Source organism: Triturus cristatus, chromosome 1_2 (genome assembly GCF_964204655.1).
Source record: "Triturus cristatus chromosome 1_2, aTriCri1.1, whole genome shotgun sequence".
NCBI lineage: Eukaryota > Metazoa > Chordata > Amphibia > Caudata > Salamandridae > Triturus > Triturus cristatus.
Window position 1 is genome coordinate 23,115,457 of NC_140580.1, and position 18,146 is coordinate 23,133,602.

The 18,146-nt window shown below is 47.9% G+C and overlaps 1 protein-coding gene across 1 annotated transcript in view; it reads left to right on the plus strand.

The window, feature by feature from the left end:
* The first annotated feature begins 9,313 nt into the window (after positions 1 to 9,313).
* MYBPH (myosin binding protein H) overlaps positions 9,314 to 18,146 on the plus strand; it is a 160,133-nt gene continuing 151,300 nt past the window's right edge. The window contains exon 1 of the mRNA XM_085600181.1: positions 9,314 to 9,675. Within this exon, the coding sequence (XP_085456307.1) occupies positions 9,363 to 9,675 (313 nt within the window). The 5' untranslated portion in view covers positions 9,314 to 9,362. The remainder of the gene's footprint in view (positions 9,676 to 18,146) is intronic.

Below are 18,146 nucleotides of genomic sequence, written 5' to 3' on the forward strand. Positions count from 1 at the left end.
CAATGCATATATTCACTTTCTGCGTGTCCCCTCTAGAGCCTACGGCACGGTCAATGACTGCAGCCTCCAGATCCCAGCAAACTAGCAAACTATGCAAAATTACTTCGCCGGAGTTGGCTTGTGCAGGGGGTACAGCTTATCGGACGGATACTTTCCCCCGGGCCCCCCCTGTGCCTTAAACTCCATAACGGGGGCTGCAGAAATTCTGCATACTTGCGCCCTGATGCGCATGCGCGTGCGGGGGTGGCCACAGGCCCACTGGAAAGAAGGACTCCCCCGGCCCCCGTACCCCGACAGCCTACCTACCGGCTGTCACTGCCCCTGGAGTTACATGGTTCTGACCGCTAAGGACCGAAGACTATGCTTACCAATCATGACCTTACCGCCACAGGACAGCATAGTTGCCCGACTATCTGTCCTCCCACTCAGCCCACTAGGAAGGTCATGCCCTGTAACTTGCCTGCCCCGAGACTCAACTACAACCCTTCGTCCCAGGCGAGCCGGGTCGTTACCCCCTAGGTGCATGTCCATGTAACTATACTCTCATTCCCACATTACACACCATGGCCTCGGGAAACTGCAAGCAAACATGAAAATAGCGCATCCGTCAGTGTACTGCCCTACTGACAGGCTAAAAACGTACACTACTGTGCATGATACTATGTACCAGTGCACTGATGCAAACTTCTCCCTGAGTCACAGGGTAAAGAAGCTTGCCATTCACGTGAAACAGAACCAATGGGCTAACTCTATTCTTGTTCCCAACTTACATCACATGACCTTGTGAAACTGTATGCAAACATGAAAATAGAACATCCGTCCGTGTATTGCCCTACTGCCAGGCTAAAACCTTACACTACTGTGCATGATACTATGTACCAGTGCACTGATGCAAACTTCTCCCCGAGTCACAGGATAAAAATTGCAATTCATATGAACAGAACCGATGGGCTAAAGCAAATCAGCCGAATCCAACCCGGCGTCGTAGATGGCGAAACTCATGACTCTTGAACTGGAAGATAGTAAGACGTGACCCATCGCCACGTAGCAGAAGTGGCCCGGACAGCTCGCCGTCCTTGCGGTGTGGGTCACCTCACAGGTGTCACCCTCATGGATCCACCATACATAAAATACTGATGATTAGTGCCCCTCGCCTTTGGGTAAAAGATGCGGTTTGCATACCAGGCCCATCGGCTACCCCATAGTATCTAGAGTGAAAAGTGTAGAAAACACAGGCTGCGTAGGTATTGTATGATACGACCTGGGCATCTAATGCCGGAATGTGCCCAAGCATAGGTACCGTAATACAAGCATGGACATCCATTGCATAAGTGTTCGGGCACTAGGGCGCTGAGTTACTGTGTGACACAATACATTAATAGTATAAGTGTACGAGCACAAAAGGGGGTGACGAACCTCAGGCATGTAAATCTTGATTGCACAAGCACAAAGGGTGCATAGGTAACGTGCGACACGGCCATCCCAATGCCTCCGCGTTCAGGCACAAGGGTGCCGAGATTTTTCATGATACAATACATAACTCATCATAAGTATATGCGCACAAAGGGTGCATAGGTACTGTGTGACAAATCACAGGCCTGTCTTGCGCATGTGTACCAGCACACCGGTGCAGAGCTATAGGGTGACATAACCAGTTTCCAATGCATACGTGTACCTGTGATGGGTGCATAGATGTTATATGACAACAGACTCCTAATTCATATTCATATTTGTAACAGCACCCGCTTGCTAATGGCACTCTCGAAGGTGTGACCATGAGGCCTGGGATGTAGTGACATCATAAGTACTGATAATGTATGTAAATGACCACACAGAGGCAGGCGCCTCTCGAGACTGACATCAAAAAGACTTGTAGAATATTGACGTGACATCACCCCGGTTTGAAATGCCTTGATGTAATGCCCATAGTAAGCAGTCATGCTTCTACCATTTCGTTATCAGGGCGAGCTAACCAAGCCGTCTTCATGCTTTAACAAGCAGGGATATGTTCGCATTCGCAAGGCTTTACTTGTGGAACTACAAGAATAACGGGTAATATACCATATATATATATATATATATACACACCTTGCTGGCTGACCTGAAGCAGGGCTTTTAAAACTTTACATTGGCATCAGACTTTCAATTCTGACCGCTTAGCATAGCCTCAGTTCCGTTACATAAGGAACATTGCATGTGACTTTCAACGGGAGCGCCTAGCCTCGCGCCATTTGCATTGAGGGAAGGAACATTGAAAATCATATTACTAATTAAGAGCGCCTAGAATAGCACCAGTTGTATTTACCTGAAGAACATTGAAATCTGACTTTCAAATCTGACCGCTTAGCATAGCCTGCATAGCGCCAATTGCCTTACGTGAGGCACTTTGAAAATCATATTACAATTAAGAGCGCCTAGTATAGCACCAGTTGCTTTACTTGAGGAATATTGAAATCGGACTTTCAATTCTGACCGCTTAGCATAGCTTAATAGGAACATTGCATGTGATTTTCAATGAGAGCGCCTAGCATACCGCCAACTGCATCAAATGAGGAACATTGAAAAAACATATTACCAATTAAGAGTGCCTAGTATAGCCCCAGTTGCATTTACCTGAGGAACCTTTGAAATCAGACTTTCAATTGTGACCGCTTAGCATAGCCTACATAGGGAACATTGCACGTGACTTCCCATGAGAGTGTCTGGCACACACTCTGCACTTGTCTAAGGGTTTTGCCAGTAGATCCCATATGCCACCCATGGTAAACCAATCCCGGTCATCAGATAGAGAGCATATGCCCTACCGGCACTGCTCAGTAGTACCCCTGTATCTAAAGGCCTCTTGCCTCTGCCCATGATGTTGCTTTACATTGAAAATACAGATAGTGAGGCACTGTGGTGTAGAGAAGTACTTTCTACGCACCGTATTATCTGTTAAATTCAGTTGCTTCCCGTACAGTTTTGCAGAGCTCACGTTCACCAGAGGGCAACTTGGCGCTGAATCACAGATGTTTATTGTTACCCAACTCAATGGTATTCAGTTTATCAACTCAGAAGGATAAAGGCTGAATGAACCCACCGAGATTTGAACCTGGGACTATGAGGTCAAACCCAGGCCCCTAGAGTGGACACGTTAGCCCCTTAAGCCCCCAGGCCCAACTCCATATTGAAGACAGCTGCAGATCATTAATAGTGCTGCCAAAATTACCCACTGAGACCCTTCCTGTTTCTTTTATATGACGTCCTGATTTTGATCTAAAAGAAACTTTTTATAAATTTTGCAAGAACAACCACATTCCTCTGCAGCATGTTGCCACTGGGCTCTCGCCAGGCACCCACAAGAGATAAAAGGAACACAGCCTTTAACCCATCAGCTCCGCAGTTATTCACGGACATTGGGGTGAGAGAAAGCAGACCCAACATTAGTCTGCATTAGAAACACATCCGCCTGACTTATATGATATGTGTTCTGCATAGATTCAACAATATCTAAAAAAGAGGTGGTGTATGTGGTGGCCAACAATATCACTGTATGTCCCCTGCCCAACCACTGTTTGGACTGTTAATAGGCTGACCTTAGTGCTTGTTGATAAATTTCTTATTTCAAAAGCACTCCCACCGAGTGTTACACAAAAGATTCACTGACCACCCACTCTGGCCTGTATCATTGGGCGTTACATGGGTGTCCAAACAATCAGCCATGCATGTTTTCATAAACCGCTGTATAGTCTACCTCGCCACAAGGTAGCGCGCTAACGTGATGGTAAATGGGATGACTCTAATATGCTCTTCTTAAAGGGAATAGTTGCGTACTCATGTTATGCGCTACAAAGGCAGCCGCAGGTGCGTGCGTAGAACACTGCTGCTACGAAAGTCATCTCTACTTGTATGTGTGTGAAAGCGTGCTGCCCTTCTCGAACATCCTATCCCTATCACACCGCTTGATATACTGTGCATGGCGCCTCATACAAATGCCAAGTGTTACCGGTGTGCGCATCAAGGTTCCATCAAGCTTACATCGTGCTACACTTACTGTCCGATGTGAAGAGTAACTTCACACCCATTCACATTTTTGAATCATCTTTCCAATCTATTGCGAAACCTTATAAACAATAACTAACTTCTCAACATTGCGTGCCAAACACCGACATGCGTAGGTTTAACTGGACGATATAAAGACGCTTGACAAGTATTCTGTTTTTTTTTTTTTTTTAAAACACATGCCCCTTGAAAATCAGAGACTCAAACCCTTAACCATCAAAATTGGAGTCTAGGACCTTAACCAGTAAGCCACACAAGATTATGGAACACACACGTTGATGTACTGCGCCTCCTGTGCTATGTTATGAAGATCTTATTGTGGTGCACTAGCCTCACCTTCTTGGAGTTTCAAAAGCACTATACATAAAGGGTGCTCATATCACCCCGCTGTGCTCAATCTACCCATGTGAGAAGGTTTAAAAATATACTGGCTCCACCACTGGATTCCCACACACGGTCGAATCTGTGGGGTCCCTTGTAAGCTACCAGATATGCGGCCGCTGACCAACCTGCTCTTTTCTAATAACATGGGACTATCCTAACCCACTTTACAAAACACTTCCTGTTGCTGTTCTGCCAGGAAAAGGCTCCTGTTGTTCTAGGTAACAGCCACCTATGACTCTTCTATCAGCCAAGGCGGAATCTGTCATAACAAGCGTGTGAACCTCAACTGCGTGCCGCCCTGCGGTAATATTTTGAGGCAAACACTCGGTCATCTCAAAACCGGAGCAGATTCTAGATTGACTGCTTGGGTAAATCTGACCTTTGTGGGAGTGCATGTCGGGACCAACATTTACTCAAAGCATTGGCGTTTAAATATGTTTTAGTCATAGCTTCTTGCGTGCAAATGAATGAATTACGGGTCCTCAGGCGAATTACACTTCCGGCTGTGACCTGTACCGCTCTGAGAGGAGTGATGTCATGCGAACGAATGAATGATGGAATGACTCATTCCAATTTCATCCCAAACGATATTACCTGCCTATAGCTTGAGCAGCACCATTTCGCAAGATAACTTTTTTTGTTGACACCGCAACATCAAGTAATAATCTGTCATTATTCCCCCACAAATAGGTATCCCACAGATCCATTACATCACAGTCTCAAAATAACTGTACCAATTACACCTATGACTTTTTGCAACTTAACCAGGGCCCTGAGCAATATCTTCATTGTCCCAAGCATGGCTCCCTGCACTGGTAATAGGAAGAAGCCGCCTAAAGTGCAGGGATGGTTTACCAAAAAATGCAGGGAAAAGAAAAAAGTATTGGTAGGTGCTGTTAAAGCTAAATCTCCAGCTGCAATTAGGCTCGCAAGGAAAGACTACTCCCAGACTATAAAAGTAGCAAAAAGAGTGGGAGGAAAAGTTCTGGGCGGACCTTTTGGAGGCAAGTTTGGGCAGGGATGCTAGGGGATTTTGGAGTTTGGTAAGATCTAGGGACAGGCCTGTCGGCACTTTGCTGACGTGCAACATCCCAGCCCAGAACTGGTTCAACCATTTCCTGTCCCTCTATACTCCTCCTGAGGGGATTTTTATCGACTCCTTTCCTCTGGCCGACTACACAAGGGTCAGTGAGGGTGATGCTTTTACCGCCAGAGAAGCGGAGGTCGTAATCAAGTCCCTGGTACCCCTAAAAGCTGCTGGGCCTGATGGGATACCCGGTGGTTTGCTACGTGCCAAGCCTAAGGAATGGGGGAAGCTGGTTTCCACCCTACTTAACGTTATTTGGGGGGGGGCCCTGTACCTGAATCATGGAAGGGGGCGGAGGTTGTCCCTATATTTAAGAAGGGATGTCGAGACAACCCGCCAACTATCGGCCCATAAGCCTTATTGACTCATCCCAAAAGGTGGTAGGGAAGTTGATTCTGGGGAGGGTGCTCCAATGGCTGGATGACAACAACATTCTGTCAGATCTCCAGGCTGGATTCCGCTCTGGAACTGGGACCACTGAGCAGGTCTTCAGATTGGCCCTCCTGTACTGGAAGGTGGTCGTGCTGGGCAAGGGCAGTCTTTATTTGGCCTTTATTGACCTTAAGACTGCCTTTGATCTGGTACCTAGGGAGGAACTGTGGAGGGTCTTGCAGGGCCTGGGGTTGCCCCCTTATATCCTATCGCTCCTGATGAAATTACACGCAGGAAACTATGCACAGGTGCGGTGGGGTATGAATGGGGAGAAAACTGACAGGATTCCAGTGAGGAGGGGTGTCCGCCAGGGATGTGTGCTAGCTCCCACCCTATTCTCCCTTTATGTGAATGGGGTGGTTGAGTATCTGCTAAAAGAACCCGCAGACGCACCTTCCCTGGTGGGCAAACGGATTCCAACACTGCTTTTTGCAGATGATACCCTCCTCATTTCAAAGACCCCCCAGGGCCTTCAAAAACTTTTAAACCGCTTCCAGGAGTTTTGCTCCCTTAGGGGGTTGGTGATCAATGTCGACAAGACCAAATTCTTGATCATGAATCCTCCTAAGAAACTAGGGCGTCCCCCGGCCTTGAACTCTGTTCCTTTGGAAAGGGTATCAGAGTTTGACTACCTGGGAATCCGCCTTAGCGATTCACTGAACTGGACCCCGCACATCCATAAGATGCTCCTCACCCACAAAAGGGTGGGTGGTGTTTTGCTTAGGAAACAACGTTCTTCCACAATTAAACCTATCGCCCCAGTTGTGGAGATTTATAAAGTCAGAGGGGTTAGCGCTGCTTTATACGGGGCGGAGTTGTGGGGTACATGTAATCTGGAAGTACTAGAAAAATCTGAGAGCAAATTTCTGAAAGACCTAATGGCTCTCCCTTTAAGCACGCCCACAGTTCCTGTGCTGTTGGATCTAGGCTGCAGATCGATTGCAGACCAAGCACGACTTTGTCCTTGCTCCTGTGGGCCCGGTTGTGGAGGGTGCCCGAATTATTCTTTTACTCTGAGGCACTGTCCGAGGTTATGGCAATGGGGGGCTGGCATAGGATCCAATGGTTAAGGGACGTTAAATGCCTCTTAGGGGAGCTGGGTCTTGGTGAAGCTTGGGTCACTCGATCTGCCCCACCTAAAGCCACGATAAAGAAATTGTATTGGGAATGGGTCTCCTATAAGCGCACTGTCGATCCACGTCATTGCAATTCCACTGCAGCCTTTTTGAGGATTAAAGACGTGGTGGCCTATGAACCATATCTTGACATGATTCGCATTCCCTTTGACCGGGCCTTGTACTTCAAGTTTAGAGTGGGGACTATACCTGTAGGCGACCTAACAGCCCGGTGGAAATCATCCCTCCAGTCCTCCCCCTTCTGTGCCCTCTGTCCCACGCGGGTCGAGATGGTGGCACATTCTTTTTGAATGCCCAGATTATTGTACACCTAGGAGGCGCTGGCTCAAACCACTGTGTAGACTTTTAGGTACTCGCCAGCACATTGTGGCCCTACGCATCTTATTGTCCGACACATCCACCTTGGTGGTTTGTGGGGTGTCAAAATTTCTAAAGTGGTCTTGGTTGATTCGTGTAAAAAGGCTGTCAGTCTCAATTTAATTCTATTTTTAACTGTATTTTATTGGATCATGTCACTGTTTTTATTTCTCTTTTGTATATATTGTAATAACTGTGACTATTTTTACTTGTTGTAAAGCTTTTATGATATTCATATATCGAAATAAAGCCTATCAATCAATCAACATATGCACATGCATACCAATACATACACCAAGTTACTCCGCCAAAAGCACGACCATGCATATTACATTGCAAAGATGATTTCTCACTTTGTTTACTAAATGACGAGACTGTAAAACATCGCCGTGGTGCTAACAGCAATGACCAACCGGCAACGCACATTATCTAGCGTAATCTGTGCTAGGAGTTACCACCTTTTTACCTTCCACCATCTGCTGTTATGCAGCATCGTTTAGAGTTGGCTATGAAACGTTGGGGCCTCCGTCTGAGGCCCTGACCCATCATATGCCCATCCACATGATGTAGCTCCCTTCGCGTGCCGACTTCCAAACACCTGATCGCCCGGCACAGAAACGGCTGATCCGCCACCACTCTGCCATGAGGCGGGGCTTACTCCCGATGTCTCGCTCTCTCCGCTCCACTGCGCACCAATTTCCAAAGGTGCCCGAAAACAGCTCATCGTCGCACTCGTCCAGCACTTCTCCCCGGTGACAATGTACAACCTGCAAAAGGGGGACAAAAGAAAATACATTACGGGTCGCTGGTGGCCCGGGTGCTGTGCAGGTGGGGAGAGCAGAACAAGAGACTGTTCTGCTCCCCACACCCCCTTTTAAAGGGGGGGGGCACGGGCCAGGCCGGTCTAAACCGGCCGGACCCCCACGCTGGCTGCCCGCCTGAACCGGAAGCACTAAAGTGCTTCCGGTTCACGCCCCGCAGAAACGCCACCTATTGGACGCATAATGGGATAGGTGGGAGTACTCCCACCTCCTCCTTTCCCCCCGGGGACCGGTGCGACCGCCATAATGGCGGTGCGCGCTAATTAGCGCTCGGCCTTGCCCATTATCAACCTACCCTGTCATCATGACAAGCCCACAAAAACTCGCCAATCTAAATACAAACTCCTTCACCTGTACAAAAACTACGCAGATTATTTTTGTTATTATTTTTCATTATGGTTCTCGAAGCACTTTATGAAATAATTTCCATTCGTTTGATTCGGTTCTGTGGACGCAGCCTGAGACAAAGAGTGGCAAAGTGTTATCATGTATGCTTCTTTTAAAGGGTTCCTTCATTTTGGTAGAGTCAATCAATCCTGGAATATTTACTGCTAACGTACACTAACTTTTACGGTATTACTCTTTAATTTGCTATTGAATGTATTTGTTCAAAGATGAAAGGAGAGGTTGCGAAATAATTTGATACATTTGAAAGACCATTTTACATGGAAACCGAGTCGGTCTGTGGACCTGTTGCCGATACACAGCGAGGCTGCTGGTGGAATATGCAAATAATGCTATGCGCTGCTGTTTGTTTACTCCTGTCACTGAGGCGCTCCCCCTAGCGCCTAGATTCCTACCAAGGCGACTGCGATTGTCATTTAGTAAAGTGAAAGAATTCTGAGCACCAAACGTGAACCGAAAACCTGTGCAGATGAGAATTCCCTTCGGTATCTGCAAAATTGCACCCACTACCCCCGGCCTATTTTTGTCACGGGGAACTGAGCGCGCCCTCTGTGACTAGAAATAGGATTTTGGAGGAGGTGGGCCCTGCAGAACAGATGGTAAAGCGCTGCAGCCAGTGTCTATATAAATCAAAGGCAAGGAGCTCGCTCGGAGCTCGAAGTCCTGACAGTGGCCGCGTGAGCAGAGTGTACAGCAAACATGCCAGCCAAAGTCCCCATCAAGAAGGCCCCGGCCAAAAAGGCCCCTAGTAAGCCGGCAGAGTCGGCAGCTGCCCCAGCCCCAGAGCCTGCCCCTGCGCCGGTGGCTGAGCCTGCGCCCGAGCCAGCCCCTGCTCCAGCACCGGAACCTGCCCCCGCTGTCGTGGAAGAACCCGCCCCTGCGCCTGAAGCTCCGCCGGCAGAGGCCCCCGCTGAGGCGGCTCCAGCGGAGGGTGCTGCCCCGGCCGAGCCAGAGAAGCCAGCGGAGGTGGCGCCCCCACCCCCTCCAGCGGAGCCCGAGAAGCCAAAGGATGGTGAGGAGGGGACGGGGGTGGTGGTTGGGACGAGTTCATCGGAAATACTGTAAGAGGGCGAAGTGGGTGCACGAGCAAAACCCAGCAGCAGAGCAGCACAGAGGACTTGTTTTCTGCCATGGAAGCCCCACGAATGCAGAAAGTATCATTTCTTCATTACGAAACGCTGTAAACCAATTTTACTCACCCCCACAGACTCTGTGACATTACACAAGTGTATTCGTAAAGTCAACCTAGTCTTTAATTTTACAAAGTCTCGGGTATATTCTCTTTTGACATTATGCAGGTAAAAATCAGATAGCCCCTAATTAAAGCGGCAACAAATATATCGCTTTTCTGAAAAAGATGTGTGTGGCCTGTCAATGCGCGGTAGTTTTAAAAAAGCGTGCAGGTAGAAAATTAATTAAACAAGAAACGTTAGGTGCAGCATTCTATCAGTAACTAGTACAGGCTACCCTCTCTCTGATATCATTAGTTGGTGTAGTTTATAATCTCAGACTGCTGCGAATTTTCAGACAATGTATAGGCGTTCACGCGCTGCACTCTGATCTGAGAGTTAGACCTCGCGTTTGATAGGATTAAGCACATTTAAAGCCAGACTCATCAAGTCAGCTTAGCTGGCTCGGGATGTAAGCGCTCAATGGCCCTCAGTGACTGATGGCTTTCCGGATCCGTCTCTGTTTGGCCGATATATATCGGATTCGCTCTTCACAGCTGCACAGTGCGCCCGAGTCACAATGATTTTTGCTGTGTCTTTACTCCGGGAGTACTCCTCTAATCCAGGAGTAAGCAGGAATAGTCATGGCCTACTCCTGAAAGCCAGGAGGAAGTCAAGAGTGAGTAATGCCTGCTCGTGGCAGCTTCGTTGTGATTCGGACCCAGTGTCCTGAGACACAGGAGATAGGATTTGTTTTCATTAAGAAAAAAAAAAAAAAGAAGTGAGTGGAAATGCTCTAAGTAACATTTCTAATCCACCTAAAATATACATGGCAGGCTTTTTTTCAATCACACATCCTCTAATAAACATTCCGAGGACTTCAGTAATGCCAGGCAATCTCGTCCCCCTCTCGTCATGGGATCTCACCTATGGTCTTATGTCACCACTGAAATCACCGTTCCCATTTATATATCCTCCCGGCATGCATAGTAGCAGCTGAAACACAGTGCACATCTCATTAGTGAAACAAGTTCACAAGAGAGCAGTGACCTCTCTGCCTATAGAAACAATCTGTGCGTCACGGAGCAGGTGCAATACGGCTGACATGCTCCTGTGGTCACTTGTTGGGCCTGGAGTCTCTTGTCCTATACCGCCATTTATCACACTGGGCATTTTTCCCGGGAGTATGAGGGTGTGCACCAGTCACATCTGGTAGCTCTCAGTGACTTCAGTGCACTGGACGGGTTAAACAGAGAGAGGAAGAGAGGAGAGGGAAACAGATAGAAGTGAAAGAAAGGAAAGAGAGGATGGAGAGAGACCAGAGGGAGAAGAGACAGGAGATGAGAGAGCGACAGAGAATAGATGAATGGAGAGGGGAGGGGGGGGGGGGGGGTTTGAACATTTTTGCCAGGGCTGCTTTTGGTTCCCAGCCGGTCCTTGCTAATTGCTGCTGACATGCAATGAGGCCAGAATGTGTCTGTGGCTTCCTCTTATGCCTTGCGACTCAAGCTGATCCTAAACAATGGAATTCTTCAAGCCTCAGAGACATACATTATATGTGTAGCCACATGCATGTGATGTGTGTCTGGGTCATCCAGATGTCTCGGTGCACCAACAGGAAGCCGTGCTGGCTTGACACATATTGCTCAGCTCCTCTCTCTCTTCCTGGCTCGCCACAGGCTACTCCTCCATTGCGGCCTAGAGACTTGACGCACAGCCCATCACACCCAGGTACGCACTGACACTGCTGTGTTGTAACTTAGATATTACTCAAATAATGGCACATTCATTCCTCTGTTGCACATCACAGGTATCTCCCTCTCCCCCGTGAGTCCCTGACACCAGCGCCTGCTGGAGATTAATATGGTAAAGACGATGTAAATTATTTGATCCAATTGCGTATGAGGCCCGATAATATACGTGGTGAAGTTCCCACGACAGTCCATCCGATGATAAAGACAGGAAGTCATGAGATAGATGACATTCCGCCCCTGTATGGATGGTATGTACAAGATTCCCGTGTTCTGAGTGTGCATCAAACAAAACGCATGTCAGCCCCACGTCGAGCACAGGCCTCGTTTTCCTCTCCTGCCGTGTACTCGATTTCCCATACAACGGCACCAATTGAAGGGCTCGACGTGGATCTGATATGCTTATTGTTTAATGCACACTCGGAACACAGGAATCTCATGCACAGACTTTTGATTTTCCACTTTAGGCTTTGTGAACAGGACCCCCTTAGCTGTTACAGGTTTTGCGCTGTGATATAGGGTATTTTTAAAGCAGTGAAACTTCTAGCAGGATGTCAACATGCAGGCATAGATTACAAGATTACACGAAGCATCTCAGGGTGGGATAGAGTAACGACAGAACGGAAAAAAGAACCTCAGATGACCTTGAAAAGGGCAACTGCAGGATGTGTGTCCTATGGCGACTTCAAGCCTGTCCCAAATGAAAATTCAATTCAGAAATCACTTTGTGTGAAGACCGCATGTCCTGGTGCTGGGATGTGCTGTACTGATGTTGTACAAATGGTTAAAATACAACGTTCACCATGCAGGACTATGGATGGCACTGACCACTGCCAGCCTGAGAAATGATTTTACTTTTCCTACAGAAGTTTTTTATTTTTTAGAGATGATGTAGAATACATTGATATTAGCGGCGGCTTCTCCGCTAAGGTGGAGGAGCATCGCCCCACTGCTCTGTGAGCAGTTTAAAAAGGAAAAATAAAATGATAATAAAGTAATGTTATAATTTTTTTTTCCGTCCTGGCTCAGCTGGCTTACATTTTAGATGTGGGGCAGGGCGGGGCGGGGTTGGGCTGTCACAGGAACAGGGGGAAGAGTGGTGGGCACTATCTTAAGTGCACATGACAGTTTGGCCGGCCGTCTTGGGCTGGCCACATAGTCATGTGCATTTAGCATCTTCTCCACCCAACTGTATTTCTCAGCCTGGGTGGAGAACATGGACAGGCTCCCAGTTCCTGTCGGAGTGCCGAACCACGGCTCTTAGACCAATCACGACGCTGCTGTCATGATGGTGACAGCAGCGTCGTGACTGGCTAGGGGAATCTGGGAGTGTGTGTGCTTCCTGCTTCTGAAGTTGACCGAAGAGGACCAAGAGCTGGTGGCCGGTCTGCAAGCATGTGATTGTTTTTTTTATCCCCCCCTCACTCACCACCCTTGTAAATAGCAACCGCCACTCATTGATATATATCATGCATCTTTAGCCTAGGGCAGAGGATATAGTGCAACAGTCAGAACTGCCGACTCGGGAGCTGGGGCTCTGGGTTTGAGTCTCGGCATCGGCGCAACATCTTGTGATTCTGGTGAAATCACTTAATCTCCCTGTGCCCATGGACAGCGCCTGGATACCCTCATGGGTGGTGAGCCACGTGCTATATAAATCTACAAACAAAACTACCACTTTTAGTGATTGACACCTCAGTGAAATCCCCCAAACTTGAAGATAACATGTTCGAAGTTGCAAACTATAGTCCTGATGTACAAAGCTTTTTTATGCACACAAGCACTCTGATTCAGAGTTTCTAACCACAAAAGTGGTTTTTTATATGTACTAATCCCATTATGAGAATAAGTAAAACCCGATAAAAGAATGGTTATCCCATACTGTTGTAGGCATCCCTTGCAAATACAGAATCGGTCTGAAATGTGTCACTGTTTGACTAAAGAAATCTTGTTGGGGTGGTAATGCATTTGCAAAGAGGAAAGGGTCCCTCTACGATACATTCCCCTTTGCGAATGTACAAAATAGGTTGTTGGAACTAGGCAGAAGTCCAGGGGACCACTGCCAACTCAAACATTTTCAAAACAATAAATCTTTTTAAACACAACCCTGTTTGTTTTAAGGAAAATGGACTGCATTTTAAAAAGAAATTACTTGAAAGATGATCACAGGCTTGTTGGTCTGTTGTCTCTGGCAGGTCGCCAACCATGAGATGGCCGCCAGTCAGAGTGAGCTGCATCGACCTGCCTCACTAATATTCAAGAGGTAGGGTGAATTGCAACTCACTCAAAATCGGACTTTAGCAAACTGACCTATAAGTGCATAGGTAGGTTCATTATATTTTTTACTGGCCGCAAATATACTGGTCACAAGTTGCTACCAGATTTTTGCAATAAGTAATTTGTACATCAGGCCCTATGTGCATTGAAGGCCTATGCAAAATGTACAGGTTAAAAAAATTGTCATAAATACTTTATACAGCTATTGTTCATAGAGCTGGAGAAAGGAAGTTGAGGGAAAGTCCACATGTAAAAAATATATGATATGAGATGGGTAAACGAGTATAATACATGGTTAACCAATTTGTAATCAAATCCATACACACATATATGTATATAAATTACAAATATTTCTTACTTTCTCCATTTTTAGATGGTAAATGACCTAAGACGAATGGTTGTGCCTTTTCAATTTGAATATTCTACTGAGAAAGAAGATCAGTTTGATTTTAACATTTCTTATTGCATCACTACGAAATTGTGTATTCCATTTGAATTAAGTGCAGCTTCCCGTTGAAAAGCAACACATTGACTTTTTTTCTTCATACAAACAGGATAAAAATGACTAACACTCATCAACTGGCCTTGCACTGAACACATTTTCAGTTGTGACACTAAACAAATGTAGTCACCAGGACTAACCCTATAGCATCAAAACCTAACACCAACTTTCAACTCCCAACCTCTTAAACCCTAGTTTGCAAACCTTTTTTTTTGTTTATATCTTTTTATTGATTAACATTGTTGCACATTTTAAGCATACAGTCAGAGCAGTGCTCATGCATCAAGAGAGAAAGAAAGAAAAGTGATTGCCAACAGCATAATGTGCAGTACCCAACAGCAAAAGGAGAGAATGAATGAAATTGGATTTGTATAGCGCTTAGCTACCCTGAGGTCTCCTAGCGCTTGCAGAGCGGAGAGACAGAGAAGGCATGTGGTACTAGTGTGAGGTACTGAACAGATGAGTTTTGAGACGTTTCCGAAATGCCAGCAGGTTGGGTTCCCCGCGGAGGGTGAGAGGGAGGGAGTTCCAGAGGTTGGAGGCATTCAGGGAGAAGGAACATCCCCCCCCATCTGGATCTCCGTACCTTCAAAGAGGTGGCGAGGAACGCGGAGCTGGAACAGAGACTTCTGGAAGGTTGATAGGGGGTAACCAGGGACTGAAGAATGCCTGGGACTGATTTCCACATAGCTCTATGGGCCAAGCACAAGGCCTTAAAATGTATCCTGGCCCGGATGGGAAGCCAGTGAAGGCTGCGCAGGGCAGGTTTCGCTGTTTGTCTCCGGGGGATCTGGAGCAATAGGCGAGCTGTGCAGTTCTGGATTACTTGTAGCTTCTGGATCGTGGACTGAGGGGCACCGAGATACAGAGCGTTCCCGTAGTCCAGACGGGACAGTACCAGAGCTTGCACCATAATCCTCCTCGCCTGGAATGTGAGCAGGGGAAGGATCTTTCTTAGCATTCTCATAAGGCCAAAACAGGTGGCGGAGAGCTTAGTGGTTGGTGGTTAAAGCGGAGAGAATTGTCAAGCCACACGCCTAGGCTCTTAATCTGCTGTTTTGGGGTGGGCATGGGGCCAAGAACGGTTGGCCAGGTGAGTGTCGGAGAGGGAGATGAAGATTTGCCTAGAAACATCATTTCGGTCTTATCCCCATTTAGCTTGAGGTGGGATAGGTCCAGCCAATCGGCTGCCGCCTCTAGGCAGGTGCCTAGAGCGTCAGATGATCCCTCTGGGTGGTTGAGTGCCACCACCAGTTGGGTATCATCTGCGTAGGTAATGATCTTTATGCCGAAAGGAAGGACTATTTCCGCCAGTGGGGCCATGTAAGTGTTAAAAAGCATGGGGCTCAGGGATGAACCCTGGGGAATCCCACAGCTGAGTGGCCGCTGAATAGATGAGGCAGGTCCCTCAAAGACTTGGAAGGACCGATCCTTTAGGAAGGATTGGAACCAGGTCAGTGCCATGTTAGTCACTCCCATGTTTTCTAGGCGCTCGAGCAGGATGTTGTGGTCCACAGTGGCGAAGTCAGCACTGAGGTCTAGAAGAATGATAGCTGCTGAGCTGCCCTGGTCCAGGAGTCTCCTTGCCTCCTCTGTTACCGCCAGAAGGGCCGTCTCGGTCCCTAACTGAGGGCGGAATCCTGTTTGGGTGACATGCAGCAAGTTATTGGATTCCAAATGCTGAACCAGAGAGGAATTTATATGTCTCTCCAGCAGCTTGCTTAGCCACGGAAGGAGAGAAATGGGCGGGTAATTGGCCATAATAAGGTGGTCAAGCTTGGGTTTTTTCAGAAGGGCTCTCACCTGGGCCCTTTTCCAGGCCAAAGGCACCGTGCCGGAGGTGATTGAGGAGTTTAGGGCATCTAAGATGACTGGGTGAATGGAGTTGGTGACTAGAGAGAGATACTGAGGGGGGGGGGGGGGTCCATGGGGGAGCCAGATGTAACTCTGGAAATGAGGGCGTCCAGGGCCTCAGTGTCAAACAGAGGGAATTTTCCTAGGTAGCACTGTGATTCAGGGTGTAGAGCACTGGAGCTAAGTAGAGTGTGCTTCGGCTGGTGGGGAAGGAAAGGCTGGCATATCAGATGGGTGGAAATATTCTACCAGGCTATTGCACCGATCTGGGGCTGCCTCTGTGTTGGGTTGTTTATGCGGCAGAGTGGAGAGGGATTTAGGGGTTAGCAGCTGCATTAATTCTTTCCTCGTAGAAGTTGGATTGGGCTATTTTGATCTCTGCCTTGTATCTCCCAATTGCCTCTCTATACCCCTGTTTGCTTTCCTCTGCAAAGTTCTGTCTCTATCTCCTTTCAAATTTTCTACAGGTCCGCTTAAGCTCCCTTAATTTGGTGGAGAACCAGGGTGAAGATTTTTGCTTGAGTTTCTTGTGGGAGGGTTTTTTTGGGAGTATGGTGTCCAGTGAGTTTTGGATCCAAGAGTTGAAATTAGTGTTTGCTATCTCAGGGTTAGGGTCGCTGTGGGGTCTGGTGGCATCGAGGACGGTAGTCCATTGCCTGACGGAGAGATTTAGCCATTTCCTATCGAGTGTCGACATAGTGTTCTGAGGGGGCTAAAGTTTCCCAGACCATGGGAATTAGCGAGTGATCGGTCCACGGGAGGGGGACGGGGGTGCCGACCAGGAGATTCTGATCATTGCTGAACACTGGGTCGAGGAGATGGCCCTTGTTATGTGTGGGGGCAAAGCCTTTCTGCTCGAATTGAAGTGCCGAGAGGCTGGATGATAGATCTTTGCCAGATGGTTGGAGTGGTCGTCCATATGAATGTTGAGATCCCCTAGTATGGTGAATTTGGCTGGGGTTAGGGCTAAATTGGCGGCAAGAGTGGGGAGAGCACTAAGGAATTGCTCTATGGGTCCTGGGGGTCGGTAAAGCAGTAGGCCGGAGAAGGTACTGGTGGGAGAGAGCTCTAGGGAAAAGTTCATGAATTTGCAGTCTGGTGGGCCGTTCGTGGAGGACCGGCAACTGAAGTGGTCTTTAAATATTATGGCTAGTCCCCCACCCCTTCCAGTCTTACGGTCAGCTCTATGTATTGAATAGCCTGGTGGTAGGGTTTGAATGACGGCCGGGTCGGCCTCATCTTGTAGCCAGGTTTCCGTCAGAAATAGGGCGTCTGGTTCGAGGTCTTCTAGTAATAGGGTTAGTTCAGTAGAGTGCCTAGGAAGGGAGCGGCAGTTCAAGAGGAAGAATTTAAGGGGGCGGACACCTGGCAGTGCTTCCTTGCTGTGGGGTTGAAGCTTGAAATTTCAATGGGGGCATCGCGAAAGGTTGTTGGCAATGTTCAATGAGTGTAAGCATTTGATATTAGTGACCCCTCGCAGAGCAGTCAGTGACTAGGCACTGTAGCTAAAATTGATTTGGGAACTTCCAGGGGAGGTGGCCCCTGGTCCCGGCTGGGCACAGACGGGCTTGCCTTCGGTGCGCCCGCTGCGCGCGCCCGCTGCGCGCGTGGTTGGCCATCAGGTTTAAGTAGTAGTACAGCGCGAGACTAGAGCGCTGACTACCTCCGGAAGTGTCCCGCCCAGGAAGTGCCTCCCGTGACCGCCCTCCGCTCAGCGGCACTTGCAGAGTCGGACTGGGGCGTGGGAGCACTCCGCTGTGGGTAGGAGGATTAGGGATGGAGGAATCGTTCAAGTAAAATCAGGTAGGTATACAGGTGACAAGATTTACACAAAAGCGTGAACAGGCTAAAAATGTTCTTTTTTTTAAATAATGAAGAGCAGTGAATAGCGACTAAGCAGCTAGCAGCACTACCTCGTAGTCAGGTTCTG